Source organism: Ornithorhynchus anatinus, chromosome 12 (assembly GCF_004115215.2).
Source record: "Ornithorhynchus anatinus isolate Pmale09 chromosome 12, mOrnAna1.pri.v4, whole genome shotgun sequence".
Classification (NCBI taxonomy): Eukaryota; Metazoa; Chordata; class Mammalia; order Monotremata; family Ornithorhynchidae; genus Ornithorhynchus; species Ornithorhynchus anatinus.
Window position 1 is genome coordinate 57715550 of NC_041739.1, and position 27905 is coordinate 57743454.

The following is a 27905-nucleotide window of genomic DNA, read 5'->3' on the forward strand; positions in this document are numbered from 1 at the left end:
AGACAAGTGACTTGTGCAAGATCCCACAGTAGACAAGTGGCGGAGCCGGGATTAGATTATTATTATTATATTATTATTAACCTTTCTCGCCGGGCTTCACATAGCAAACCAAGAGTTTCATCGCCTCTTTTTCCTCTCCTAAATGGCAGACAGTGATCAGCTCCGTGAGGGAGAAGCGTTTCTTCTATCACGCTGGACTCCCCCAAGTGCTTCGAATCCTGCTTTGCTCTTGCCTGACACACAATAAATAGTTTTATTTGACTGACCCTGAGCTCCCAGGCCTTCTGGAAGCAAGGCTAGGGATAATAGTAATAATCATAACATTTGTTAAACACTTACATAGTACCAAGCGCTGTACTAAGCTCTTGCGGTTGATAGAAGTTAGTCAGGTCCCACATGGGGCTCAAAATCTAAGTAGGAGGGAGAACAGGGATTGAATCCCCATTTTACAGATGAGGGAATTGAGGCATAAAGATGTTCAGTGACTTCTCCGAGGTCACCCAGAGGAGAAATGGGGGAGCCGAAATTAGAACTCGATCCCTCTGGCTCCCAAAGCCGTGCTCTTTTCCGCTAGGCCATGCCGCTTCTCGTTAGTAGTAGTAGTATTAAAGCTAGAGGTTTATGAGAAGCGGCATGGCCTAGCGGCTAGAGCACGGGCCTGGGCGTCAGAAGGACCTGGGTTCCAATCCCAGCCCCTCCACTCGTCGGTTGTGTGACCTCGGGCAAATCACTTAATTTCTCTGTGCCTCAGCGTCCTCATCTGTAAAACGGGGATGAAGACTGTGAGCCCCATGTGGGACGTGGACTGTGTCCAATCTGATTAGCTTGTATCCACCCCGGTGCTGGACACTTAGTAAGAGCTTAACAAACTCCATCATTGTTATTATTGTTAGGTTCTCCAATAGCCCCTCTGGAGCCTGTGCCGAGCAGAGGCTGAGGGGAAAATCCGCCGAGGGACACGCGTCAATTCCCTGGGATCCTTGCAGGAATCCAGAGGAGCAGGGCGGAAATCAGTGTCCCCTGAAGAGAAAAGCAGCCTCCGTTTCACGGCTGTGCTCCAAGAGGAGGGGGGAAGGATTGACCCAGAACTCGGGCAAGGCCGGCACAGAATCTTCCAGACCGGGCCGCCTCTTGACACTGGAGGCCGAACGGAAGAGGTCAATCCCCTTGACTTCCTGTCCCAGAAAGTGAGAGGCTGGGAAAGGCCATCTGGGGAACGGAGCTTCTCGGGACTCCGAGATTCCCGGGAAACTGAGAAGGGAGGGAAGGCTCTGTCCGTCTAGCTGACTGGGGCTAAATGTCGGCCTGTCAGTTTGCTAGTGATGCGAAGGTACGAGGACGTGAGCCGTGGAGGACAGGGCGGAGAACAAAATTGGGAATCCGAAAAAAGTCCAGTTCCTGTTAAAGCAGCATGGCGTAGGAGATAGAGCACGGGGACAGGGAGTCAGAAGGTCACGGGTTCTAATCCCAGCTCCGCCCCTTGTCTGCTGTGGGACCTTTGCCAAGTCGCTTCGCTTCTCTGTGCCTCAGTTACCTCATCTGGAAATTGGGGATTGAGATCGTGAGCCCCACATGGGACAGGGACTGTGTCCAACCTGACTGGCTTGTATCCAACCCAGCGCTTAGTACGCTGCCTGGCGCACAGTAAACACTTAACAAATACCAACGCTATTATCAGGGGACTGGTCTGTTATGTTACTCACAGGAAAGCATCACGCTCTCGGGGCTTTGGGTTTTTAGCAAAACCGCCGGATAGAGCCGGCCGCAAATTATCTGAACCTCACCGTTCTATTTAGGGATTCCCAGATGGAATGAATTTTTCCTTCCACCTCTGTTCACCCCAGATTCCAAAAGGGCAACGGGAGAGCCTTCAGCTTTAATATTAATACGGATGACAATGATGATTATGGCATTTATTATATTAATAATAAGAACACTTGAGTGCTTATTATGTGCCAAACACTATTCTAAGTCCTGGGGTAGAAACAAGATAACCAGATTAACTGTGAGTCAAGCACTGTACTAAGCGCTGGGGAAGATATAAGCTAACCAGGTTGGACACAGGCCCTGTCCCACATGGGGCTCACACTCTTAATCCCCATTTTACCGATGAGGGAACTAAGGCCCAGAGAAGTGAAGTGACTTGCCCACGGTCACACAGCAGACATGTGGCGGAGCCGGGATTGGGACCCAGGTCCTTCTGCCTCCCAGACCCGTGCCCAGTCCTGTCTGCCAAGCTCTGTGCTACACGTGAGGGGTGGAGATGAGCTAATCAGATCCAGATAGGTCACCTGGGACTCCCAATCAAAGAAGTAGGGAGAGAAGATGTCCCATTCCCGTTTTACAGATGAGGAAACTGAGGGCCCAGAGGGGTTGAGTGACCGAGGTCACCCAGCAGGCCAGGGGCAGGAGCGTGGGATCAGAGTCGAGGTCTCCTGACTCCCAGGACCATCTTTCCCCCGGGCCCCGAAGTCTCACATGACGGTCAATTCCAGACGGGGCCCGGGACTAACGAAGCTGCCTCTCGGTTTCTCGCGGCGGACCATTCCCTGAGCTGACTTGTTATCCTGAACGGCCAGGGGATGTCCGTGGCGGGGAGGAGGAAAGAGATGAACTCGGTGTTCTGAGAAACAAGGGAGACCTTTGGAAGAAAAATTCCTGCTTGAAAGGCTCACAAAACCTCTTTCTCGCTCCCCCGGCTGAGGGTCCCAACTGTCGAACCGTCTGAAACTTTCCAGAAACGAGTCCACTGAGAATGGAAAAGAGTCCACTGATGCGATATTCAGTGTTTGAGTTACTTATTTTCTCCTGGCCTGAAGGATGTGGCTGGTCCCAGATAAGTCTTGGGTAAAAAATTTAGAGGAAGGAGGAAGAAGGAAGCGTGGAGTCGGAAGACTTGAGTTCTAATTCCGGCTCCGTGCTCACCTCCATCGAGTCACCGAGTCTCCGTTTCTTCATCCGTAAGATGGGGATTAAAATACCTACGCTTTTTTTGTTGTTGTTTTGTCGGTATTTAAGTGCTTACTCTGCACCGGGCACTGTACTGTACGTTGAGGAGATACAAGCTAGTCAGGTTGGACCCACGTGGGGCTTCTGGTCTTTCTCTCCATTTTACAGAGGAAGTAACTGAGGCACAGAGAAGTGAGGCGATTCGCCCAAGGTCACAAGGCACACAAGTGATGGAGCCAGGATTAGAACGCAGGTCCTTCTGACTTCCAGGCCTGTGCTCTAACCCCTAAGCCCCACTGCTTCTCCCTCCAGCCTGGACTGTGAGTCCCAAGAGGGACAGAGAATGTGTCAGATCTGACTATCCTGTATCTACCCCAGGGCTTAGCACAGTGCTTGGCACATAATAAGCGCTTAACAAAAACCACCGTCATTATTACTTATCATTATTATAAGGGAAATTTAGAGACCTTAAATGATGGGTATGTCATTTGATAAGTACAGAAGTGTTGCTTCTGGTTCCGAGTACACAAGGATGTAGTTCATTAAATAAATAAATCAGTCGTATTTATTGAGCACTTACTGTATGAAGAGCACTGTACTAAGCATCTGAGTGCACAATACAGCAGAATTAGCAGACACGTTCTCTGAGCTTGCAGTCTCAAGGGGGAGACAGACATTAACCTAAATAAATTATGGATATGGACATCAGGGCTGAGGGAGTGATGAATAAAGGGAGCAAGTACAGGGATGGTACAGAAGGGAGTGGGAGAAGAGGAAAGGAGGGCTTAGTCGGGGAAGGCCTCTTGGAGAAGATGGGCCTTCAATAAGGCTTCGAAGGTTGGGGAGAGTGATTATCCGTCGGATATGAAGAGGGAGGGCGTTCCGGGCCGGAGGCAGGATGTAGACGAGAGGTCAGCAGCGAGAATGACAGGATGGAGGTACTGGGAGAAGGTTGGCATTAGAGGAGCGACGTGTGCGGGCCGGGTCGGAGTAGGAGAGCAGCGAGGTGAGGTAGGAGGAGACAAGGTGATTGAGTGTTTCAAAACCGATGGCAAGGAGTTTCTGTTGGATATGGAGGTGGATGGGCAGCCCCTGGAGTGGGTGACGTAGACTGAGCGTTTTGGAGAAAAATGATCCTGGCATTTTATGCAGAGTTCCCGAGAGGATTCTTAGGGAAATATAACTTGAGGAGAAGAGCAATAGATCGGGAAGGGCTCCAGGAGGAAATGGGATTTCAGGAGAGCTCTGAGGAGGGGGAGAGCAGGGATCTGGAAGATTTGAAGGGGAGGGAGTTTCAGGAAGGAAGGAGGAAGTGAATCACGCGGGAACGGTGGGATCGTGCCGCACAAACCTTAAGAAAAAGGTCAAAAATTCAGGAATGACAATGTGCCATTCAAGTGTTCACTACGTGCCAAACACTGTCCTAAGTATTGGAGCAGATACAGGATAATCACGTCGGACCGGTCCTTGTCCTACATAATCCAAGCAGAAAGGAACACGGGTATGGAATCCCCATTTTACAGATGAGGAAACTGAGGCGCAGAGAAGTGAAGCGACTTGCCCAAGGTCACACAGCAGCAGGGCAGCTGGGCTTGGAGGAGAACACAGGTTCTCCGACTCCCAGGCCTGGGCTGTTTCCACTAGGCAATACTGCCATTGGCTTGACCGAGGCTTTGAAGCCCTTCTCCTCGGAGTCTGTGATCACTGGATACTGGATATTCATCCCATCCACAACCCCACAATATTTTACTTTTTAAAAATATGGGTGATTTGTTAAGCCCTTAGAATGTGCCAGGCACTTGTTCTAAACGCTGGGGTAGATACAAGCTAATCAACATCGAACACAATCCCTATCCCACACAGGGTTCACAGTCTTAATCCTCATTTTCACAGATGAGGGAGTTGAGGCACAGAGAAGTGAAGTGATTTGCCCAGGTTCCCATAGACGAGTAGCGAAAAAGGGATTAGAACCTAGGTCCTTCTGACTCATGCTGCTTCTCTTTTGTATTTATGTACATATCTTTAAATTATTTATTATTAATATCTGTTTCCCCCTCTGGCCTGAAAGCTCACTGTAGACCGGGAACGTGTGCACTAACTCTGTTATAATGTACACTCCCAAGCGCTTAGTACTGTAGTCTGCACATAATAGAAGCAGCGTGGCATAGTGGATGGAGCACAGGCCCGCGAGGTTCTAACCCCAGCTCCACCACCTGTCTGCTGTGCGACTTCGGGTAAGTCCCTTCACTTCTCCGTGCCTCAGTTACCTCATCTGTAAATGGGGGATGGTGACTGGGAGCCCCATGCGAGACAGGGACTGTGTCCAACCTGATTAGCTTGTATCCATCCCAGTGCTTAGTATGGCGCCTGGCACACAGGAAGCGTTTAACAAATGCCACAGTTATTCATTCAGCCATATTTCCTGAGCACTTACTGGGTGCAGAACAGTGTGCATTCATTCTTTCATATTTACTGAGTGCCTACTGCGTGCCAAGCACTGTACTAAGTGCTTGGGAGAGTATAACAGAACAATAAAAAGACACATCCCCTGCTCACAAAGAGCTTACAGTCTAGAGGCAGAGAGACAGACGTTAATAGAAATAGAGAAATAAATTACACGAGACAACCTGTCGGTTTGGGACTGTTTCAGGCTGAGGGTCACCGGCCGCCCCTGATGGGAGAGCCAGCTTCTACCCACCGTGGGGTCACTGAAAGTGGCTCCAGATGATATTTGGTCCAGGACATTTCCATCATGTCCAGAACCAGCCCTCAGAGAAGCAGGGTGGGCTAGTGGAGAGAGCACGGGCCTGGGACCTGGGTCCTAATCCTGGCTCTGGGCAAGTCATTTCACTTCTTTGGACCCCAGTTACCTCCTCTGTAAAATGGGGATTAAGACCGTGAGCCCCTTGTGGGACAGGGACTGTGTCCAACCTGATTAGCTTGTATCAACCCCAGCTCAGAGAAGTAGTGTGGCTCAGTGGATAGACCCTAGGCCTGGGAGTCAGAAGGACCCGGGTTCTAATCCCAGCATCAACACGCATCCACTGTGTGGCTTTGGGCAAGTCACTTTGCTTCTCTGTGTCTCGGTTCCCTTCTCTATAAAATGGGAACTAAAACTGAGCCCCAAGTGGGACAGGGACTGTCCGACCTGATTAGCTTGTATCGACCTCAGAGCTTAGAACAGTGTCCGGCACATAGTAAGTGCCTAAACAATACCTTAAAAAAAAAATCCCACAAAACTCTTAAGCTTCCACTGAGTTCCGTTGGCATTTTGGGAACTCTTCTCTGGGTTTCCCTTCCAAACTTTGAAGTCCCAGGAGAACACATAAATAAGTGGAAATCATAAACATTCATCTCCCCTTCCAGAAAGGCACGGGCCTCTACTTCGGGAACCGCTGTGGATGGCGCATCCATTTCTGCTCCGAGGAAATGCAGGCGGTAATTATCCTGGAAGGAATGAGACACTCTGTGGCTTTCCCCAGCCCTCATATAGTGTCATCAGGATTCTCAGGAGACTGAATAGCCATCTCTGCTCTCACGGTACTGCAGCGTGGCCTAGTGGAAAGAGCCCGGGGCCTGGGAGTCACAGGACCTGGGTTTTAATTCTGGCTCTGCTACTTACTTGATGATGATAATTCTGGTATTTGTTAGGCACTTACTGTGTGCCAGGCACTGTACTAAGCGCTGGGGTGGATACAAGCAAATCGGGTTGGACGCGGACTCTGTCCCAAGCGGGGCTCACAGTCTCAATCCCCATTTACGGATGAGGTAACTGAGGCCCAGAGAAGTGAAGTGACTTGCCCACGGACACGCAGCTGACAAGCGGCAGAGCCGGGATTATAACGCAGGTCCTTCTGACTCCCAGGCCTGGGTTCTTTCCACTCTGCCCTGCTGCTCCGGTCAGCGCCCGGGGATGCGTTTCTCGCCCCACTTCCTGTGCACGATGCCGCTTCTATTTTTTTCATCGGAGGGAGAGGTTGTGTCCCTCCGCTGCATGTAAGCCCCGTCCTAGGACCCGGGGAGAATGGGGGCGTTGTTGAAAATATTTAGACTTGTCCTTCCACTTCTCCGACTGAGCGTCTGAGAGCGGAGGCCGTTGCCGCTAGGGCCCGGCCTCCCCGCTCCGGCACAGAAATTATCCAGGGATGACGCGCCTCATCCCAGGAGCCCTTCTCCCTGGGCTGTGGGAGAGGGAGGCAGGAGCCGGGGGAACGCGGAGAGGAAGAGGTGACAGTGGGAGAGGCCCTCCCCGGCACAGCAAGTGGACACTCCCGCTGCTGTTTCCGACCGGGCCCTGATTCCGGCTCTCTCGTTGCTCTCTTTTCCCTTGCTCTGACCCGGGCTCATCGTCGGTAGGGAATACGCCTGTTTATTGCTGTTTTTTCCTCTCCCAAGTGTGCTCTGCACGTAGTAAGCGCTCCATAAATACACTGGATGAATGAGAGAACGGGGCTGGATCCGCCAACTCAGGTCTAAGAGTCCCTCGCTAGGCTGCAGTCTCCTCAAGGGCAGGGACTGTAGGCAGGGATCGAACGTGGATTTCTTTCTGCGTATGTTCTTCCAGTGCCGAGTACAACCCTCCCTTACACAGCAAAACCCAGTCCAGTAATAATAATAATAATAACAATAATAATTGTGATATCTGTTAAGCACTTACTAGATGCCAGGCACTGTTCTAAGCACTGGGGGAGATACAGGATAATCAGGATCGACGTAGTCCCTGTCTCACATGGGGCTCACAGACTTGAGAGGTTCGCCAGAGAGCGGTTAGTGGCTAGAGGGGATTTATTTGTAATATCTAATAAAGTGGATCTGTAGAATAGGTTTTCTTTCACAAAACACTTTGACACGCAACTCATTTTTGTCTACGCGTCATCCCCATCAGGAAGGAAGAAGCGAGAGTTTTCACGCCACTTGATAGTTGAGGAAACGGAAGCCCAGGGAGGTCCGGTGACTTGCGTAAGGTTGCGTATGGGACAGAGCAGAGCAGGGGCTAGAATGCAGACCTTCGGACTTCCAGACCCAGGTTCTTTCCACAAGATCAGCTTGCAAATCAGTAGGCCGCAAGCGCTCAGTACATCAATAGGTCGATCGATGGATTCAAAATCTAGCCGTAGTCCCCGAAAGAAACGATGGAAATGGGGGTCTGTTTTGCACCGCCTAACATCATGACTCATGAAATCCAAAAGAGGGGATGGCATTTTTCTCCCCGGTTTTGTTTTTCCTCAATGCGCTTTTTGCATTTAAAATTAGCCATTGCTCAATTGAGGCACGGGTCGGAAATAATTGTTAGAAGCTAAAGGGTACGGTCTCGAACTTTAAATGTCACCGTTCATTAAGATGTCACTGGTGGTTTTTCTTCACATGCAAATTAACGAAGGGAGGAAGGAAGTACACGATGAGCAGTCACTACCGAGGAGTGGCGTGGCTTGGTGAGTGGAGCTCAGAAAGACCTGGTTTCTGATCCTGGCTCCGCCACTTGTCTGCCGTGTGACCTTTGGCAAGTCACTTCGCTTCTCTGGGCCTCAGTTACCTCATCTGCAAAATGGGGATTAAGACTGTAAACCCTGTGTGGGACGGGGACCGTGTCCCAACTGATTTCCTTGTAATAAAAATGATGATCATAATTGTGGTGTTGGTTGAGCGCTCACTATGTGCCAGACACTGTACTAAGCGCCGGAGCGGATACAAGCAAACAAGTTGGGTGGAACGCGGAGCGGAGGCAGAAGAAACGGGGGCAAGAGCATGAAATTATGATGATGATGGTATCTGTTAAGCGCTTACTATGTTCTAAGTGCTGGAGTAGATATAAGCTAATCAGGTTGGACGCAGTCTCTGTCCCAAACGGGGCTCACAGTCTTAATTCCCATTTTACAGATGAGGGAACTGAGGCCCAGAGAAGGGAAGTGACTTACCTAAGGTCACATACCAGACAAGTGGCAGAGCGGGGATTGGAACCCACATCCTCTGACTCCCAAGCCCGTGCTCCTGCCATTAGGCCACGGTGACCTGGATCAAGGCGCAAGGCTACGGCGTGACTTTTGCTTCCGGCGGATTCTCTGGGGACGCGCCCCCCCCCCCCCCCAACCCCCCCGCGTTCTGGGAGAGGGAGGGGAGGGCGGAGGCTCCGGAGAGAGACGGGCAAGGCTGAGGGCGCGAGCCCAGAGCCCGCCTGCCCTGCCCATCTCTGCCCCGTCCCGCGGCCCGGCTCCCATCCTCGCTTCTTTCTCCCAGAGCCGGGTGTTTAATATTCCTGGCCGTGGGTCAGTTCTTTCTCTGAGAAGGGCCCATTGATGGCACAAACCGGGCCGCCCGTCCAGCTGGCCCTCCTCCCCGCGACCCCATTGTCCCCCCGCCTCCCGATCCCGGCCGCCCCAGGAGGGGAACGGTGACGATGTCTTCTGTCCCGCAGGAATCGGGCAGGGAAGACCGCCGCTGTTCTCGCCTGGACTCCATGGTCCTCCTCATCATGAAACTGGACCAACTGGACCAGGACATCGAGAGCGCCCTCAGCGCCAGCTCCTCGCCGCCCGGCTCCTCGCCCCCTGGCACCTCACCATCGGGCACACCCACGTGCCCGCGGCGCCACGCCCCGGTGAGCTCTCTCGCGCCTCGGTTTCTCGTCGTAATAATCGTGGTATTTGTTCAGTGCTTACTGTGTGTCAGGCACTGTTCTAAGCTCTGGGGTCGATACAAGGTAATCACTTTGTCCGACACGGGGCTCCCAGTCTTAATCCCCATTTTCCAGATGAGGTCACTGAGGCGCAGAGAAGTTAAGTGGTAATGATGGCCTCTGTTAAGCCCTTACTCTCCGTCCCTGACTCTCCCCAGTGACCCAGCACGGACCTTCCACCACCATCTCCCCTCTCCATCCCTGTCTCTCCTCCCGATGACTAATATAGACTGCTCCTCCGTGAATCTATCCAAGCACCTCACGAACAGCGAACAGCCGGCATCTGTGGCCTGCGTCACTCCCTGAGGAGAAGAAGTGAATATGGTTGACCCACTGCCCTGGAGGGAAAAAAAGCATTTCCCTGTCTTTATTGGAAACCTGTCACCACCAAGAGCTAATAGGCTTCCCCTTGCCCTGACTCCGTATGTTGTTATGCCAAGCACTATGCTAAACGCTGGGGTAGAGACAAGATAAGGAGATGGAAAGCAGCCCCAGTCCCCAGATGGGGTCTCTGTGACAGTGGGAATTACAGTGAAAAACAATTCCAGGTTGGCCCTGCCCACGCGTCCCATGATTGGTTCAACTTCTGTTGTGTCCCCTCACAACCTGGGTCTTTCCATTCATTCCATTCATTCAATCGTATTTATTCAGCGCTTTCCGTGTACAGAGCACTGTACTAAGTGCTTGGGAGAGTGATGCAACGATAAACACACGCACTCCCTGCCCAAGTCTCGGGGTGGGGGGTTGGGGGCGGGGGAGAGACATCAGTATAAATAAATAAATGAAAGATACGTGCATAAGTGCTGTGGGAGTGGAAGCAGGGATAATAATAATTGCGGTATTTATGAAGCGCCTACTATGTACGAGGCACTGTACTAAGCGCTCGGGAGGATACGAGCAAATCGGGTTGGACACGATCCCCGTCCCCTGTGGGGCTCACAGTTTCAATCCCCATTTTCCAGACAAGGTAACTGAGGCACTGAGAGGTGAAGTGACGTGCCCAAGGTCACACAGATAAGTGGCAGAGCTGAGATTAGAACCCACGACCTCTGACTCCCAAGCCCGTGCTCTTTCCACTAAGCCACACTGCTTCTCCGAGGGAGCGAGTCAGGGCAACATAAAGGGAGACGGAGAAGAGGAAAGGGGGTGCTTAGTCAAGGAAGGCCTCCTGGAGGAGACGTGCCTTCAATAAGGCTTTAAAGTCGGGGAGTTTAATTGTTTGTCGTATTACGAGGAGGGAGGGCATTCCAGGCCAAAGGCGGGATGTGGACGAGGGGTCGGCGGTGACGAAGGCGAGATCGAGGCACGGTGAGAAACTTGGCATTAATAATAATAATGTTGGTATTTGTTGAGCGCTTACTATGTGCAGAGCACTGTTCTAAGCGCTAGGGGCTACAGGGTAATCGGGTCGTCCCACGTGAGGCTCACAGTTAATCCTCGTTTTCCAGATGAGGTAACTGACGCACGGAGAAGTGAAGTGACTGGCCCACAGTCACCCAGCTGACAAGTGGCAGAGCCGGGAGTCGAACCCATGACCTCTGACTCCGAAGCCCGGGCTCTTTCCACTGAGCCACGCTGCGGGCTGAGTTGTAGTTGGAGAGAAGCGAGATGAGGTAGGAAGGGACAAGCTAACGGAGTGCTTTAAAAGCAACAGTGTGGAGTTTTTGTTTGAAGCGGAGGTGGCTGGGCAACCCCTGGAGTTTTGTGAGGAGTTGGATGACGTGTCCTGAACGTTTCTGTAGAAAAATGATTCAGGCAGCAGAGTGAAGTACGGGCTGGAGTGGGGAGAGGCAGGAGACGGGGAGGTCAGCGAGGAGGCTGATGCAGTAATCCCGGTGGGATAGGGTGAATGATTGATTGGAGAAGCAGCGTGGCTCAGTGGAAGGAGCACGGGCTTTGCTATCAGAGGTCATGGGTTCGACTCCCGGCTCCGCCACTTGTCAGCTGTGTGACTGTGGGCGAGTCACTTCACTTCTCTGGGCCTCAGTTACCTCATCTGTAAAATGGGGATTACGACTGTGAGCCCCACGTGGGACAACCTGATTCCCCAGCGCTTAGAACAGTGCTCTGCACGTAGTAAGCCCTTAACAAATACCAACATCATCATTATTATTATTATTATTACTAATGTGGCTGGAAAGGAAAGGACAGGTCTTAGCGATGTTGTGAAGACGGGACTGACAGGATTTAGTGATGGATTGAAAATGCGTGTCGAATGAGAGAGAGGAGTCGAGGATAATGCCGAGGCTACGGGCTTGTGAAACAGGAAGGATGGCGGTGCCGTCTTCAGAGATGAGAAAGTCGGAGAAGACAGGGTTTCCAGACAGAGGTCTTCTAATGTCACCTCATTTCTGTGTCCTCTTTCTCCTCTTCGCTCTGATATCCGTTAAGCACTTACTATGTGTCGAACGCCGTTCTAAGCGTTGGCGGAGATATAAGTGAATTAGGTGGGACGCAGTCCTTGTCTTGCACAGGGCTCACAGTAGGAGTGAGGACGGGAGAACCAAGGCCCAGAGAAGTTAAGTGACTTGCCCAAGGGCACAGAGCAAGCGTCTGTCAGAGTCGGGATGAGAACCCAGGTCCCGGTGACTTCCAGGCCTGCTCTTTCCACTAGGCTGCGCCGCTTCTCTGTGTCTTCTCCACAGACTGGGGTGGGAGCGGGGTGGGGTGGGAGGGGTCTTCTCGTCTGAACCATCTCCCGGGAGGTCTCTGCAGGCGGCCGTTGGCCCCGGCGCCTCCTGCTCTGGTTGATTTTGCTTTTCTCGATTACTTAATGATCAGCCACGCGTCCTCCGCCGTGCCGGAGGGGAGAGAGGGAGAAGTCAGAGGACCCGAGCGCGAAACCAGGCCTGACTTGGAAGGGGTTCCCATGCCGCCCTGGAATTCCGCCTCCCCCCCCCCGCCCCTCCCCAGGCCCCCAGTCCTCCCCACATCCCTAATTTAATTCCCAACTCACAAGACACTTCACCTTTGACTAGCTCAGGCTGCGGCCCGGTGATGTCACCGCGTAACGGTTTCCAGATGTGAGCAGAGGTTGCCGTTGGGCAAAGTTTGGGGGGGAGCGGGGGAGAGCCCGGATATATCAGAGGGATGGGTCGGGCCCAGGCCGCTTCCTCTGTCTGTGGGGGCCCTGAGGGCGAGGGGAGCCGGTTTGGGCGACTGGGCTTCGGATCCGACAGCGGCGCCGACGGCGTTGGGGCAGACCCCGGGCCGCCCAGCCCGGGGACCCACGGTCAGTCTGGAGCCGCTCACACCCCATCCTGGGCCACGCTGCTTCTCTTCAGCTCCTTCTGGGCCATTGAGCTGTGGGTTCCTGAAGGGGATTTCACAGTTGATTTCATTCAATCGTATTTACTGAGTGCTTACTGTGCGCAAAGCTCTGTACTAAGCGCTTGGGAGTGTACAGTAGAACAATAAGCAGACACGTTCCCTGCCCACATTAAGCTTACAGTCTAGAGGGGGATTGTCACTGAACTCCTCTTACCTCATCCTCGGCAGTATCTCGAGCCTCCATCACCTTTTTCGGGGGTTCAGATCACCCCGGTTTGAAGGACGGGTTTGCGTTCGGGATTGGAGGGTGATTTCCGGCCTGTCCCTTTGCTTCCCTTGAGAAGTGGTGAGTAGAACACGGACCGGGAGTCAGGAGGACCTGGGTTCTAGTCCCGGCCCTGCCATTTATCTACTGTGGGACCTTGGCTAAGTCACTTCACCTCTCCGTTCCTCAGTTCCCTCATCTGTAAAATGGGGATGAAGACGGCGAGCCCCTTGTGGGTCTGTGTCTGGCCTGATTGGCTTGTGTCTACCTTAGTGCTTAGAACGGTGCCTGGCACAGAATAAGTATTTAACAAACGCCACATCAAACAAAAAGGGTCAGCCTACTCTGTCATTAGAAACACATCCTTTCCCCAGGACCCCGTCTGCATGCAGTAACGCACCTCTACACCTGAACACACACGTATCCACATACGTGTCTTTGTTTCACCCCGGAACACTGTCCATTCTGGAGTGAGGTTTCTGTCCGTTCTCCTCAAGCCGACGTGCTCACGGACATGGGACGAAGCAGGTCCTGGGGCTTAGGGCTTGAGCGACCCCTCTTCACCTGCCACCCTCTGCCTTCAGAGGTTGGTGAGATAGCAAAAGGTTAATGAGAACGTGGCCTCTTCAGGAAATAGAAAGGGCAGAGGGACAGCTGTGGCACGGAAGGAGGCCGGCCGGTCGGGTGACCGTGGAGCGCCCGGGCTACCGTGCCGGGGTCTCCGCCCGCCTGCCCCGGATCTTCCATCTTGCATCTTCCGGATGCGCTAGAAGACCTGAGTTCTAATCCCAGCTCTGCTAAGGAACCTTGGGCAAATCACTTTACTTCTCTGTGCCTCGATTCCCTCATTTGTAAAATGGGGATTAAGACTGAAAGCCCCACGTGGGACAGGGTCAGTGTCCGACCCGATTAGCTTGTATTTACTCCAGCACTTAGTACAGAAGCACTTAAATACCAATTTTTTTTTAAAAAAAGACCCACTCTGTAATATAGCAGGGCAGGCGATGGGAGGGAGCTCTACTTGGGCCAACGTGAAAGCTCTTCTCCGTCACACGTTTTGGCCCGGAAGGAAACAATCAGTCAATCGTTTTTATTGAACTCTTAGTGTGCGCAAAGCACTGTACTGAGCACCTGGGAGAAGACGATATAACAATATAACCGGCGTCCCAGTGGCTTCCGGGCAGGAGTAGGGGGGAACTGGCCACGTGAGGCCTTACAGTGGAAATCCTGTCGAGGGGATGGTCGGCCCTTCCCTCGAGGGTGTGACCAGGGTTTGCTGGCCCTTGCCACCCGTCACGTCCTCCCCCTGGATGCCCTCCCCAGCCGGCTGCTGCTACTGCTACTGTTTGGACGCCTGGCGCCAGCCAAAAAGCCAGAGGCTGAAGCCCCGAAAAAGGAGTCTTCTGTGCAGTGGCTCTTCGGTCCGGAAAAGAGCCGTATCGGACGGGATGAAGCTTGGGCCTCCCGCCTTGCATTTCACTCCAGCCGCAGTCTTGCACGGAGACCCGGAGAGTCAGCCCCCTGACCCGCCCGCCTCTGGACCATCTGAGGGGAAGCGGACACCACCTCTCACACCCAAAAGAGCAGCGGACAGACCGAAGCATCGGTGACACCTACCCCTTCTGGGCTTTTAACCGCACCGTGCCGCACAATGGACACCGCACCTTTAGCATTCGGAAGAGTCCGGCAGGAGAAATTCAGGATGGAGTCGGCTTGAAATCCGCCGGGCCCCGAGGGCTTGGGGTCAAGGGGTCGGGGACAAAGGGCAGGGCGGAGGGCGCTTCCCCTCGGTCTTCGGGTCGCCTGTTTGAACTCTGCCGGAGACCCGATTTCTAAGCCCGTCTGGGCTCCCCCCGCGGAGCCCGCTCGACTTGGGAAGGCGAAGCATCTCGGCCTGATTTCACCCGGAGCCTCTCCAGGCCCACGGACCTCTTCTAAATATCATGGCACCTCACCCTTCGTCTCTTTCATCATCCCACATCATCATCATCACAAGGAGGGAGGAGGAGGAGGAAAATGAGAAGCGCCCTCTCTTCTCCCGGTGACGGGCTCCCGGAGGCATCTCACTTGCCCTCTCGGCTCCCGATTGATGGATGCATCTGGTTTTCGGCAAGTCTGTGAGTTAGTGGTCAGTGGCAATCCCTGGGGTTGTAGGATCACATTCATTCATTCAATCGTATTTACTGAGGGCTTATTGTGCGCAGAGCACTGTATTAAGCGTTTGGCAGAATACAGTACAATAAACAGACACATTCCTTGCCCACAATGAATTTACCGTCTTGGGGGGTGGGGTTGATGGCACACCTGCTGAGGGTGATGTGCTGAATGAAAAGCAGCAGAAGCCAGCAGGCTTCCACTCTAAGGAGGCTCTCCCTCAAACTGTAAGGATTTGGCTAGAATCCCGTGGAATCGAAGGGGACTCAGGTGTTCCTCTGGCTTCCGATAGCCATCACGTGAGCTTCGTTGGTTTTCTAATTTCTTTTTTTTATGGTACGTGTTAAATGCTTACTATGTGCCAGGCACCGTACTAAGCTTAGCACTTAGCGCTTAGTACGGTGCCTGGCACGTAGAAAGTGCTTAACAGATGCCATAATTATTATTATTATTATTATTAAGCTCTGGGGTAGATCCAGGCTAATCAGGTTGGAAACATGCTTACTATGTGCCAGGCACCGTACTAAGCTTAGCACTTAGCGCTTAGTACGGTGCCTGGCACATAGAAAGTGCTTAACAGATACCATACTTATTATTATTATTATTATTATTATTATTAAGTTCTGGGGTAGATCCAGGTTAATCAAGTTGGAAACAGTCCCTGCCCCACATGGGGCTCAGAGCCTCAATCTCCATTTTACAGATAAGGAAACTGAGGCACAGAAACGTTAAGTGACTTGCCCAAGGTCACCCAGCAGACAAGGGACAGAGCCTGGATTAGAAAGCAGATCCTTCCGACTCCCAGCCCCTCGCTCTATCCACTAGGCCATGCCGCTTCTCCAACAGATTACCCACATCCCCCCACCAAAAGGCCAACACGAGCACGGAATGAATAACGAACAGAAATGATGGATGGGAATGGCTCGGTGGCAGGAGAGTTTGGACCGCCGGAGAGATCAGATGAGCGGCGGTGTCAGCGTGGAAGAATTTATGTGGACATTTTCTTGGAATGCGACGGAAGCTAGCGCGAGTGTGAGAACAAGGCCGCTTTTTGTGTACGGAGCCGCGGCGCACAAGTAGACCTCTCAGCACAGCGGTGACTCGTGGACTCTCCGAATGTCCAACTCCCTTCCGTCACGGCTGAGGAGACTCGTTCGGCTTCTCTCTTGGGATTTTTGGCGGGTCATCTCCGTTTCTCACCGTGCGACCCCTCTCCCCGTCCACTGTACTGTGACCCTCTCCCCGGCAAATCCTCCTCCGCCCAACCACCGCCGCACTTCAGTCTTTAACTCTCCCAGACCCCTTGACCGTGTCCTGAAATAGCCTGGAGTGAACTTTAAATAGAACAATCAATCTGTAGTATTCATTTATTTATTTATTTTACTTATAATGGCACTCGTTAAGCACTTACTAGGTGCCAGGAACTGTAATAAGTGGTGCAGTCGATATAAGATAATCAGGTCCCCCAGGGGGCTCGCAGCCTAAGGAGGGGGAAGATCAGGTATTGAATCCCTGCTCTGCAGATGAGGGAACTGAGGTGCAGTGAAGTGAACTGAGTTGCCCAAGGTCCCGCAGCAGACACGTGGTGGAAGCAGGATTAGAACCCAGGTCCTCTGTCTCCCAGGCCCCTGCTCTTTCCACTAGACCGTGTTGCAGAATACCGTCTCTGGTGGAAAGAGTACCAAACTAGGAGTTTTAATGCCGGCTCAGTCACTGGCCTGCTGTGTGACCTTGGACAAGTCACTTTACTTCTCTGGGCCTCGGTTTCCTTACCTGTAAAAAGGAGAATAAAATCTCTTTTCGTCCTCCTATTTGACTGTGTATCCCATGTGGAATAGGGGCTGTGTCTAACCTGAGTAACCCATGTCTACCCCAGCGCTTTGTTCAGTGCTTGGCACATACTGCAATTATTGCTGTTATTATTATTATTGTCAAGTGCCTGGGAAAGAACAACGTAATTAGTAGACACAATTCCTGCCTTTGAGAAACTTACAGTCTAGCAGAGGAGATGGGCACCATGATAAATTATAGATGAGAGAGAAAAAGAGTATAGAGATATATAAAATTGTTATGGGGAGTCATGAGCCCGTAGGTGATTGGTGCGGAAGAGCAGAAATGGCAGTTGCGTTAATAAGGTAAGAAAAGTAGACAGGAAATGCTGAAGTTGATACGTGATCGTCAGATTGGACACAGTCCCTGTCCCACACGGAGTTCTCCGTTTAAGAGGTTGAGGTAGGGAATTATAATGTTGGTATTTGTGAAGTGCTTACTATGTACCAAGCCATTGTACTAAACGCTGGTTGGTACGGCATATCAGGTTGGACACAGTCCCCGTCCCATATGGGGCTCACAGTCTCAATCCCCATTTTGCAGATGAGGGAACCGAGGAACAGAGAAGTGAAGTGACCTGCCCAAGTTCACATAGCAGACAAGTGGCGAAGCCGGCATTGGAACCCTTATCCTTCTGACTCTTAGGTTCTCGCTGTAGCCATGAGGCCACGCTGCTTCAGTCCCAGATCGGCTCATTCATCCCCGCTCCCCACGGAGCGGACAGGAGCCAAGAAGAGGCGGGTTGGCGGGATCAGTGTCCTCAGGACCCCAAGCGGACCCCTCAGTTGGGAAAGTCCGCGTAACTTGGGTTGTTGTTTTCTGAGTGGGGCGGGGCGGTCCGGTTTTCCATGAGTAGATGAGTGATATTTTTTTAACGAAAACCCCACGGCCGAGGGAGACCCGCCACACATTCCGATCTCTCCACTTCAGGCCGTTCCACGCTCGTAAATCCGATCCGGGAAATGACGCGCGTCTGGAGAGGCCAAAAAGAAACAGTCTCCCCTCTCGCTTCCGCTGCCGGGGGGTTACAATGAAGGCGTTGTGGACCTTTCATTGGCAGAAACCCGGACCCCGGGGTCCCACCCAATCCGTCCCAAACATGTATTCAAACGTCCAGGTTGCTTGGCTTCGAGGTCTCGGTTACCCTGAAGTGCAAATGTGTCGTTTTCCCTCGTACTCCCGCGCCTCGCCCCCTCCCCCCGACCGACTCCTAGACCGTAAGCTCGTTGTGGGCAGGGAGTGTGTCCGTTTATTGTTCTGTCGTACTCTCCCAAGCGCTTAGTACAGTTAAACTGCCTGGGTTCCTCCCTGCTTGGAACTGGCCATGGAGGGTACGGGTTCTGAATCTCTCAGGGCCAAAGCGTCCTAACCGCCAGGCATTCCCCTCCATCATGACCCTTGACCCTCCCCTGGCGAGTGAGTTCATTCATTCAGTCGGATTTATTAAATGCTTACTGTGTGCAGAGCGCTGTACTAAGTGCTTGGGAGAATACAATGTAACAATAAACAGACACACTCCCTGCCCACAGTGAGTTTACAGTCTAGAGGGAGAGACAGACATAAATAGAAATAAATAATTACAGATAGGGACATAAGTGGTGTGGGACTGGGAGGGGGAATGAATAAAAGGAGCAAATCAGGGTGACGCAGAAGGGAGTGGGAGAAGTGGAAAGGAGGGCGCAGTCAGGGAAGGCCTCTTGGAGGAGATGGGCCTTCAATATGGCTTTGACGTGGAGGGTAGTCAGATATGAGGAGGGCTTTCAAGGCGAGAGGCAGGATGTAGGCTAGAGGTTGGAGGTGAGGTAGTCGATAATAATCACAGTACTTTTTAAGCACTTGCTATGTGCCAGGCGCTGTTCTAAGCACCGGGGTGGGCTTCAAGGCTGTCCATCACCTTGCCCCCTCCTACCTCTCCTCCCTCATCTCTTCCCACTGCCCAGCCCCCACGCTCCGCTCCTCTGCCGCCCACCTCCTCACCGTCCCCCGTTCTGGCCTATCCCGCCGTCGACCCTGGGCCGCGTCCTCCCGCGGTCCCGGAACGCCCTCCCTCCTCACCTCCGCCAAACCCATTCTCTTCCCCTCTTCAAAACCCTACTTAAAGCTCACCTCCTCCAAGAGGCCTTCCCAGACCGAGCTCCCCTTTTCCCTCTGCTCCCTCTACCCCCCCACCTCTCTGCAGCTAAACCCTCTCTTCCCCCTTTCCCTCTGGTCCTCCCCCCTCCCTTCCCATCCCCTCCGCACTGTCCTCATCCACTCAACTGTATATATTTTCATTACCTCATTTATTTTGTTAATGAGATGTACATGGCCTCGATTCTATTTATCTGCTATTGTTTTAATGAGATGTTCGTCCCCTCGATTCTATTGATTGCTATTGTTCTTGTCTGTCCGTCTCCCCCGATTAGACTGTAAACCCGTCAGAGGGCGGGGACTGTCTCTATCTGTTACCGATTTGTCCATTCCAAGCGCTTAGTACAGTGCTCTGCACATAGTAAGCGCTCAATGAATACTATTGAATGAATGAATGAATACAAGCTAATCGGGTTGGACAAGATAGAGATGGCTGGAGTGAAACTGTCAGGTCGGCCAGAGCTGGCTGAGCCGGGGATGGAGGGGCACGTCTGGGAGTCGGGACTGCTCACCTTCGTGCCCGGTTCCGCCGGAGCCCAGCACAACCAGGGGGTGCTCAGCCATGAGACTCCCTGCCACGGGGCACTCGCCCACGTGACAATCTGCCTGATCGCTCGGGTGGCGCATCTGACGCCAAGCGGCCTTGGCCTGGATCGCGTACCCGGTGTCGCAATCCTGAGAAATGGAGCAACCTGGTTTCGGCGGCGCGAGCCGGCCGCCTCCAATAATTCATAATAGCGACGGTACTTGTTGAGCGCTTACTATGTGCCGAGCCCTTTTCCTAAACTCTAGGGTAGATACGAGTTAGGTTGGACACAGTCCCTGACCCACATGGGGCTCCCATTCTTAGCCCCATTTTACAGATGAGGGAACTGAGGCCCAGAGAAGTGAAGTGACCTCGACAAGATCTACGGGAGACAGGTGGCGGAGCTGGCATCAGAAACCAGGTCCTTCTGACTCCCGGCCCTGTGGTCTATCCACTAAGTCATGTTGTTTACCTACACACAAGAACACACACACTCCCTCTCTCTCGTCTTCTTCCTTCCTCTCTCTCTCTCTCTCTCCCTCCCCCTTCCACACCCTAGAGGACCACGCTGACCACACAGGCCTCCTTGTCCAAGGAGCCAACGAAGAGGAAAAGTTCAGCAAACGTAGACTCTCACCCCAGGCAGCCACCTCAGACCTCCCCGTCCCTCCGATCTGAATTTCCCAATCCCGGCAGCCCTGGGAGTGGAGGGATGAAGCAGCAGAGACCGTGGCAGAAGCGGGAAGAGTTGAGGAAGGCCTGGCCCCAGGGGCTCAGCTGCCCCGACCTCGATCTCTTCAGGTCATCAGGGGTCTGGGCAGGGGTCCCGGTCCGGCGGGGCCGTCTCAGTCAATCAATCGTATTTATTGAGCACTTACTGTGCGCGGAGCACTGGACTAGATCCTTAGGAGAGGACAATAGAACATTATAACGGGTAGATTCCCTGCCCACGGCGACCTTACAGTCTAGAAGGGGAAACGGACATTAATACGAATAAATAAATTACCGGTCAGCCAGTGTCCACATCCGGACCCCCGTGCACTGGATTTCCACCGTCTGGAGGACGAGAACACCCCCGGACTTCCCCTGGCGGCCGGGCGGACCGGGCCGGGCAACGACAGCACCAGCGCCTCGGCCGGAGGATCGGCCGTCTGCCGGCGGAGAGAGCGACAGAGGAAAGCAGCTGGGCCTGACGGAAAGAGCACCAGCCTCCGAGTCAGGGGACCTGGGTTCTAATCCAGGCTCCGCCTCTTGGGGTCTGCGTGACCTTGTTGAGTCACTGTACTTCTCTGAGAGTCAGTTTCCTCAGTTGTACAACAGGAATCAGCTCCCTGGTCTCCCACCTCCTTTAGGCTGTGAATTCCTTGTGGAACAAGGACTGTGTCCAACCTAATTTTCAGTATGGTGCGTCACACCCAGTGGAATGTGAGCTTCTCTGAGGCAGGGGTCGTTCGTGCGTATTAGCCCTATCATCCTCTCCCAAATGCTCAATACAGCGCTCCGCAAACAACGGACTGTAAGCTCCTCAAGGACGGGGCTCGTGCCTACTAACTCTGTTAGACTCTCCCAAGCGTTTAGTACAGTTTTCTGTGCACAGTAAGTGCTCAGTAAATATCAATAATGGATCTCTATGGGTCACCGCACTCTGCCAGCATCAACAGTCTCTCATCTCCGTAAGCACTTAACAAATACCACCATTATTATTATTATTTCTCCTAATAATTGTTAGGTATGTGCGTTTTCTCGCGAAGGAACGTGGCTTAACGGATAGAGCACAGACCGTGGAATCAGAAGGACCTGGGTTAATGTTGGTATTTGTTAAGCGCTTACTATGTGCCGAGCACTGTTCTAAGCGCTGGGGTAGACATAGGGGAATCAGGTTGTCCCACGTGGGGCTCACAGTCTTAATCCCCATTTTACAGATGAGGGAACTGAGGCACGGAGAAGTTAAGTGACTTGCCCACAGTCACACAGCCGACAAGTGGCTGTTCTAATCCAGACTCTGCCACTTGTCTGCCACGTGACCCTGGGCAAGTCACTTCATTTCTCTGGGCCTCAGTTACCTTATCCATAAAATGGGGATTAAGACTGTGAGCCCACGTGGGACAGGGACTGTGTCCAACCTGATAGACTTGTATCTAGCCTAGCTCTTAGAACAGCGACTGGCACATAGTAAGCGCTTAAGGAGTCCTGCATTTTTTTTCACAACCTTAGAAATAGGAAACAGTGTGATTTTTGATGGGGTTTTTTTGTTCTGTTCTGTTTTGCTGTCTCCCCCGTTTAGACTGTGAGCCCGTCATTGGGCAGGGATTGTCTCTAACCGTTGCCAAATTGTACAGTGCTCTGCACATAGTAAGTACTCAGTAAATACTGTTGAATGAATGAATTTTTAAACAAGCCCCTTCACCTGCCTTCCCTCTTCATCTCTCGTTCCTACACAACTTCTTCCACCACCATGAAACATTCCATGTTTTTCTTCAAAGCTTTATTGAAAACACAACTCCTCCAAGCAGCCTCCCGCCGACTAAGCCCTCCTTTCCTCTTCTCCCACTCCCTCCTGCGTCACCCTGACTCGCTGCCTTTATTCCTCCCCGGTCCCAGCCCCACAGCGCTTCTGTCCACATCCGCCATTTATTTATTTCTGTTCGTGTCTGTCATTTTGGACAGGGAATGTCTGTTTATCGTTGCATTATACTCTCCCGAGTGCTTAATACAGTGCTCTGCAAACAGTAAGAGCTCGATAAGTACAATTGACTGACTGACTGACAGGCCCAGATGCCGTCCAAGAGAGAGTGGCTGACGGAGACAGAGCTCTGAGTTGAAATTCAGCCCCCAGAGGCAGCTTGTTGATTCAAGCCAAAGCGTGTGTTGTAACAGGGAGTGAACTTTACCTTAAAGAAAACCAGAATTGTACAGCTATTTCAGCGGGGAGCATGTCAAAGCTGGCTAGTCAGAGCCTGGGCCTCTGGGGACAAAAATCATGTCTGCTCCTACATTCCCTCCATGAACCCGGTAAAGAAATTGGGAAAAATGTAAACCCCTTGAGAGCGGGGAATGGGGCCTTCTGCTTCTGTTGAATTCCCCCAAGAAGTTGATTGGGTCTTCCGATCTCAGTAATCCATCAATATCAAATGATGGTATTTATTAAGCGCTTAGTGGGTGCAGAGCACCGTGCTTAGCACTTTCTTTTATGGTATTTGTTGAGCATTTATTTGGTTCCAGGTACCGTACTAAGTGCTTGGGAGAGTACAATAGAATAATATATCAGATTTTCCCTGCCCACAACGAACCTCTAGTCTAGAGGGGGAGACAGACAAGCATAGAAATAAATGACAGAAATGGGCATAAGCGTTGTGGGGCTGGGAGGAGGGATGAATAATAATTAGCACTGTGTTCTGCACACGATAAGCCCCCCAAAACATCACTCTGCACGTGGCAGGTGCCCAGTAGCAGAGCTTGGAACATAGTAGGTGCCCAGTACAGCATTCCTCACACAATAGACGCCCAGTGACAGAGCTCTGAACCAAATAGGTGCCCAGTACAACACTCTGCACAAACTAGGAATCCATCTGGTCCAGCAGTCTGCTCACAGTGGTCCCCAAGAACAACTCTCTGCATGCGGTAGACACCTAAGACAGTGCTTTGCACACAGTTGGAGCCCAGTACAGCACTCTGCACACTGTAGTTGTCCGGTACAATGCTCTGCTCGCAGTAAGTGATGAGTACTCTGTGTTAATGATGATCGGAATTATAGCTTTAAGATGGAAGGACAAACTTGAAGCCTGGTTTCTGCAATATTTCTCTCAAGGGGACCAACATGGACAGGCCGCCTTTGTTCGTAGATAATAATAATAATAATTGTGATATCTGTTAAACTCTTACTGTGCGCCGTTCACTGTACTAAACACCGGAGTGGGAACGAGCACATCGGTTTGGTTGGCTGAAAGGGCAACTCCAGGGAGACTTGGGCTCATTCTTAACACACCGTCTGGAAGCTCGGACCCCATATGCTCTTAATCGAATAATAATTGCAGTTTTAATGAAGTGCTTAATACATGTCAAGCACTGTGCTAAACACTGGCTTAGATAATAATGATGATAATAATCATGGTGTTTGTTAAGCACTTACTCTGAGCCAGGCATTTTACTTAGCGCTGGGGTAGATACAAGCTAAACGGGTTGGACAAAGTCCATGTGTCCCTCATGGTGCTCACAGTCCTAATCCTCATTTTACAGATGAGGAAACCAAGGCACAGAGAAGTTAAGTGACTTGCCCATGGTGACACAGCAAAGAACCCATGCAGGGAAATCAAGTCAGAGACACTGCCTGTTCCACAGGGGGCTCAGCGTTTCAGAGGGAGGCAAAGCGGGGATCTTGTCCCCATTTCAAAGATGAGGAACGTGAGGCCCAGAGAGGGTGAGTGATTGGCCCGAAGTCATCCAGCATACCAGGGGCAGGGCCGGGACCGGAGCCCAGATCTCCAGTCTCCCCGGTCCAGACATTTCCCCTCACTGAAGCGTCTCCCCAGGGCCAGGACGTGGACACGTTAGTAGAGAATGGAGCCCAGGCCTAGAGGTCAGAAGGACCTGGGTTTTAAACCCGACTCTGCCACGTGCCTCCCGTGGGACCTTGGGTAAGTCATTTCATTTCTCTGCCCCTCAGTTTTCTCATCTGTAAAATGGAGATTAAGAGTGTGAGCCCCCTGGGGGACAGGGACTGTGCCAAGGACAGTGCTGGGCACATTGTAAGTGCTTAAGTACCATAATTATTAATAGGAGTAGTAGTAGAGAGTATCAGGCGGGGCCATAGAGCACAGAAGATGGATGACCAGGGAAGCAGCGGTCAGCAGCTCCTGCTCCGGTCCCAGGGCAGCCCTGTCATTTGGGGGTGCGGCTGGGGGCTGGAGAGGAGGGAAGAGGGGGAGGGGGAGGTCGGCCGACCGGCCTTCCTTCCCTTCCTCATTCCTGTGTGGCGACAGCCGCTTTTAGAAAACAGCAAACATCCTGAAACGTCACCGGCCTCACTCTCTGTCCACTGACCTCCGGCGTTTCATTTCCAACGGAGACCCCTAAGGGCACTGGCGTGGTGGATGGAGCACGGGCCTGGGAGACGGAGGACCTGGGTTCTAATTCCGGCTCCTCCACTTGTCTCCTGTGGGAACTTGGGCCAGACACTTCACTTCTCTGGGCCCCGGTTCCTTCACCTATAAAATGGGGATTAAGACTTCGAGCCCTCTGTGGGACGGGGACTGTGTCCGACCTGATTTTAGCTTGTATCTAATCAGCACGTGGCGTAGTGGATGGAACGTGAGCCTGGGAGTCAGAAGGACATGGGTTCTAATCCTAGGTCCGCCCCTTGACTGCTCTGTGACCTAGGGCAAGTCTCTTCACTTCTCTGGGCCTCCGTTCCCTCATTTGTAAAAAGGGATTAAGGCCCTCAGCAGAAGGACTGTGCCCAACTCAAATATCTCATCTCTACCCCAGTACTTAAATCAGTGACTGGCCCGTAGTAAGTGCTTAACAAATACCAAGCTATAATTAGTATTACTATTATCATTATTATCTACCCAGGGCTTAGGACAGTGTTTGGCACATAGTAAACACTTAACTGATACCACAACCATTATTATTATTATCTCCTCCAGTACTTAGAACAGTGCTTGGCACATAGTAACTTAACGAATACCACAGCCATTATTATTTTTATCTACCCCAGTGCCTAGAGCAGTGCTTGGCACATAGAAAGTGCTTAACAAATACCACAATTATTACTATTATTATCTACCTCAGCGCTTAGAACCCTGGTTGGCCCATAATAAGACAGCCACATTAATCATCATCAGCATTATTATTATTATCATTTTCTACCCCAGTGCTTAGAACAGTGCTTGGCACCGAGTAAGCGCTTACCAGACACCCCAGTTATTATGATTAGTACTGCGTTTGGCTGGCAGACAGACAGCCGCGGGTGGAAGTTAGGCTGGGACTGTTTCTTGAGGCCTCCGAGGCCAGGTGGGCAGAAGGGAGATCAACGGTATCCCCGTGGGGGCCAGGGGGTAGGGGTGGGTTCTTTCCACTAGGCCACGTACCGCTCCTCTTATAAGAATTGTATTTGCTGTTTTGGGTTGCCTCGCTTTCTCACGACGCCATCGTTTTGCTTCTTTTCAGGCCTCGACGGCGGTTTCAGAGAAGGAGAAGTCTGGTGAGTACTGATTTGGACATTGTTGTCTGTTTCTCCCTCCTTTGTGTCCGTTCCCTCTGGTTTTTTTGGATGGATTCCCTGTGTTTTGAGCTTCCTAAAACGTGTCGTTGACCTGGATTTCGGGAAAGTGGTGGGGGACACGGGCCTGGCCCATCGAGGTGAATATCACCGTCCGTTTGCTTGAACAGAAGGTTCGATCTAATGCGAGGTCAAAGGTCTTGTATCCGTAAAGCCCGGCCAGCGGCCTCACCACCCTAGTAAACTGTTCACTGTCCCTTGGAAGCCCGGTGGGGGCCCGGCAGTTCATAAGGAATGAGGGAGAGGGATTCTTGGGGGCATCCTAAGGGTGAGCTGTGGTAGCCGGCGGAGAAGCCGGTGGACAGTGGTGAAACTCCCGCTCGATCGCTTCGGAGGAGGCACCGTGTCGTATTGAGCAGAAACGTCGGCTTCCCAGGGTCCAGTTTCCACCGCCCTGCCTCGAGCACGCCTGCTCAATGGACCTCCCGGTCCTGCCTTCGAGGGGAGATGCAGCTGGCCGTGGGGGCCGCTTGTGAGGGGAGTCGTTTGGCGGGTAACAGAATGTGAGGTTCTCCGATCCCGGGCTCGCTTCCCTTCTCGCTCTGACAGATGGGGCTGAGGAGGAGAAAGGCTTCCAGACTCTTCCCGGGCCAGGGGAGTTGGCGGACGCCCAATCCCCTCAGGGGCTCGGCCGGTCTCTGAGCCGCTATTTTCAAGGCGGATCTCGCGGGCAGAGGGGAAACGGTGGGCAGAGGAGCCCTAGGGCAAGAGACGGATGTGGCCTAGCTCGCAGAGGGTCGGGGCGGCCGCCCTCCCTTCGAAGTGTCGAAGCCGGTGTCCCCCGAGAGGCTACTTCATCTCCGTGGGCAGACGAGCAGAACACCGGGATGGGGTTCGCAGCTGTTCTGCTGGCCTGGTTTGGGAGAAGTTCTCCGTAATTCCCAGGATTCCCTATGCGATAAGCTGATTACCCAAAGGAGTTCCAGAAACAAGGCAACATCCCCACACGCCACTGGAGGAGCACAGAACGAGCCTCCTTCGGGAAACACAGGTCTCCTTGGCATCGAATGGGGGACAGGCTCTTCCCTCCCTCCTCTTCAAAGACTCAGGTTGGTGGCAGGAAGCCCTGTGCGTGAGGTGCTCAGAAGTGGTCGCCCGGTTGGCGGGCGACCTGAGGCGGTCACAGCAGGGATCCGGTGACATCAGGGAGGCCCCCCCCCCCAAGCCAAACCCTCCCCCCCGGCCCCGATCCTAAATGCCGGCCGGATTATTCATAGGATCGAGGGAATAGGACCACTCACCTTCTCACACCCAACACAGCTGAGAGACTTCTCCCTGACACCACGATTTTCCACAAGTGTCCTTCACAGTCAGTCAGTGTGTGCTGGGAAACACAGGCACTCTCGCCACTAGCGAGAGAAGTCTTTTTTTTGCGGAATTTTTCAAATGCTTACTATGGGTCAGACACTGTACTAAGCACCGGAGTAGAGGCAAGCTAATCAGGTTGGTCACAGCCCACCTCCCACATGGCGCTTACAGTCTTAATCTCCATACAGATGAGGGAACTGAGGCACACAGGTGGTGGAGCCAGGAATAGAACCTAAATCCTTCTGACACCCAGGCCTCTGCTCTATCCACTAGGCCATGCTGCTTTTTATTTTTGATTTTGCTACTGTTAGAGAGGTGGTCCTGCTTCAAACAATTACCGGTGCTCCGCTAATCAATCACTGGTATTTCTTGAGTGCTTACTATGTGCAGAGCACTGTACTAAGAGCTGGGGAGAGTACACTACAGCATTAGCCGGGATCTACCACCCCCTTCCAGTCCAGAATCTCTCCGTTGACCCCCTGGGACCGACTCCCGCATTCCTTAACACAGGCAGGAAGCT

General features: G+C 52.4%; 1 protein-coding gene across 1 annotated transcript in view; it reads left to right on the top strand.

Moving 5' to 3' along the window:
* DLC1 (DLC1 Rho GTPase activating protein) overlaps window positions 1-27905 on the top strand; it is a 139867-nt gene that overhangs the window by 35236 nt on the left and 76726 nt on the right. Inside the window, exons 3-4 of the mRNA XM_029076548.2 lie at window positions 9362-9544; window positions 25966-25999. Of these exons, the coding sequence (XP_028932381.1) occupies window positions 9362-9544; window positions 25966-25999 (217 nt within the window). The remainder of the gene's footprint in view (window positions 1-9361; window positions 9545-25965; window positions 26000-27905) is intronic.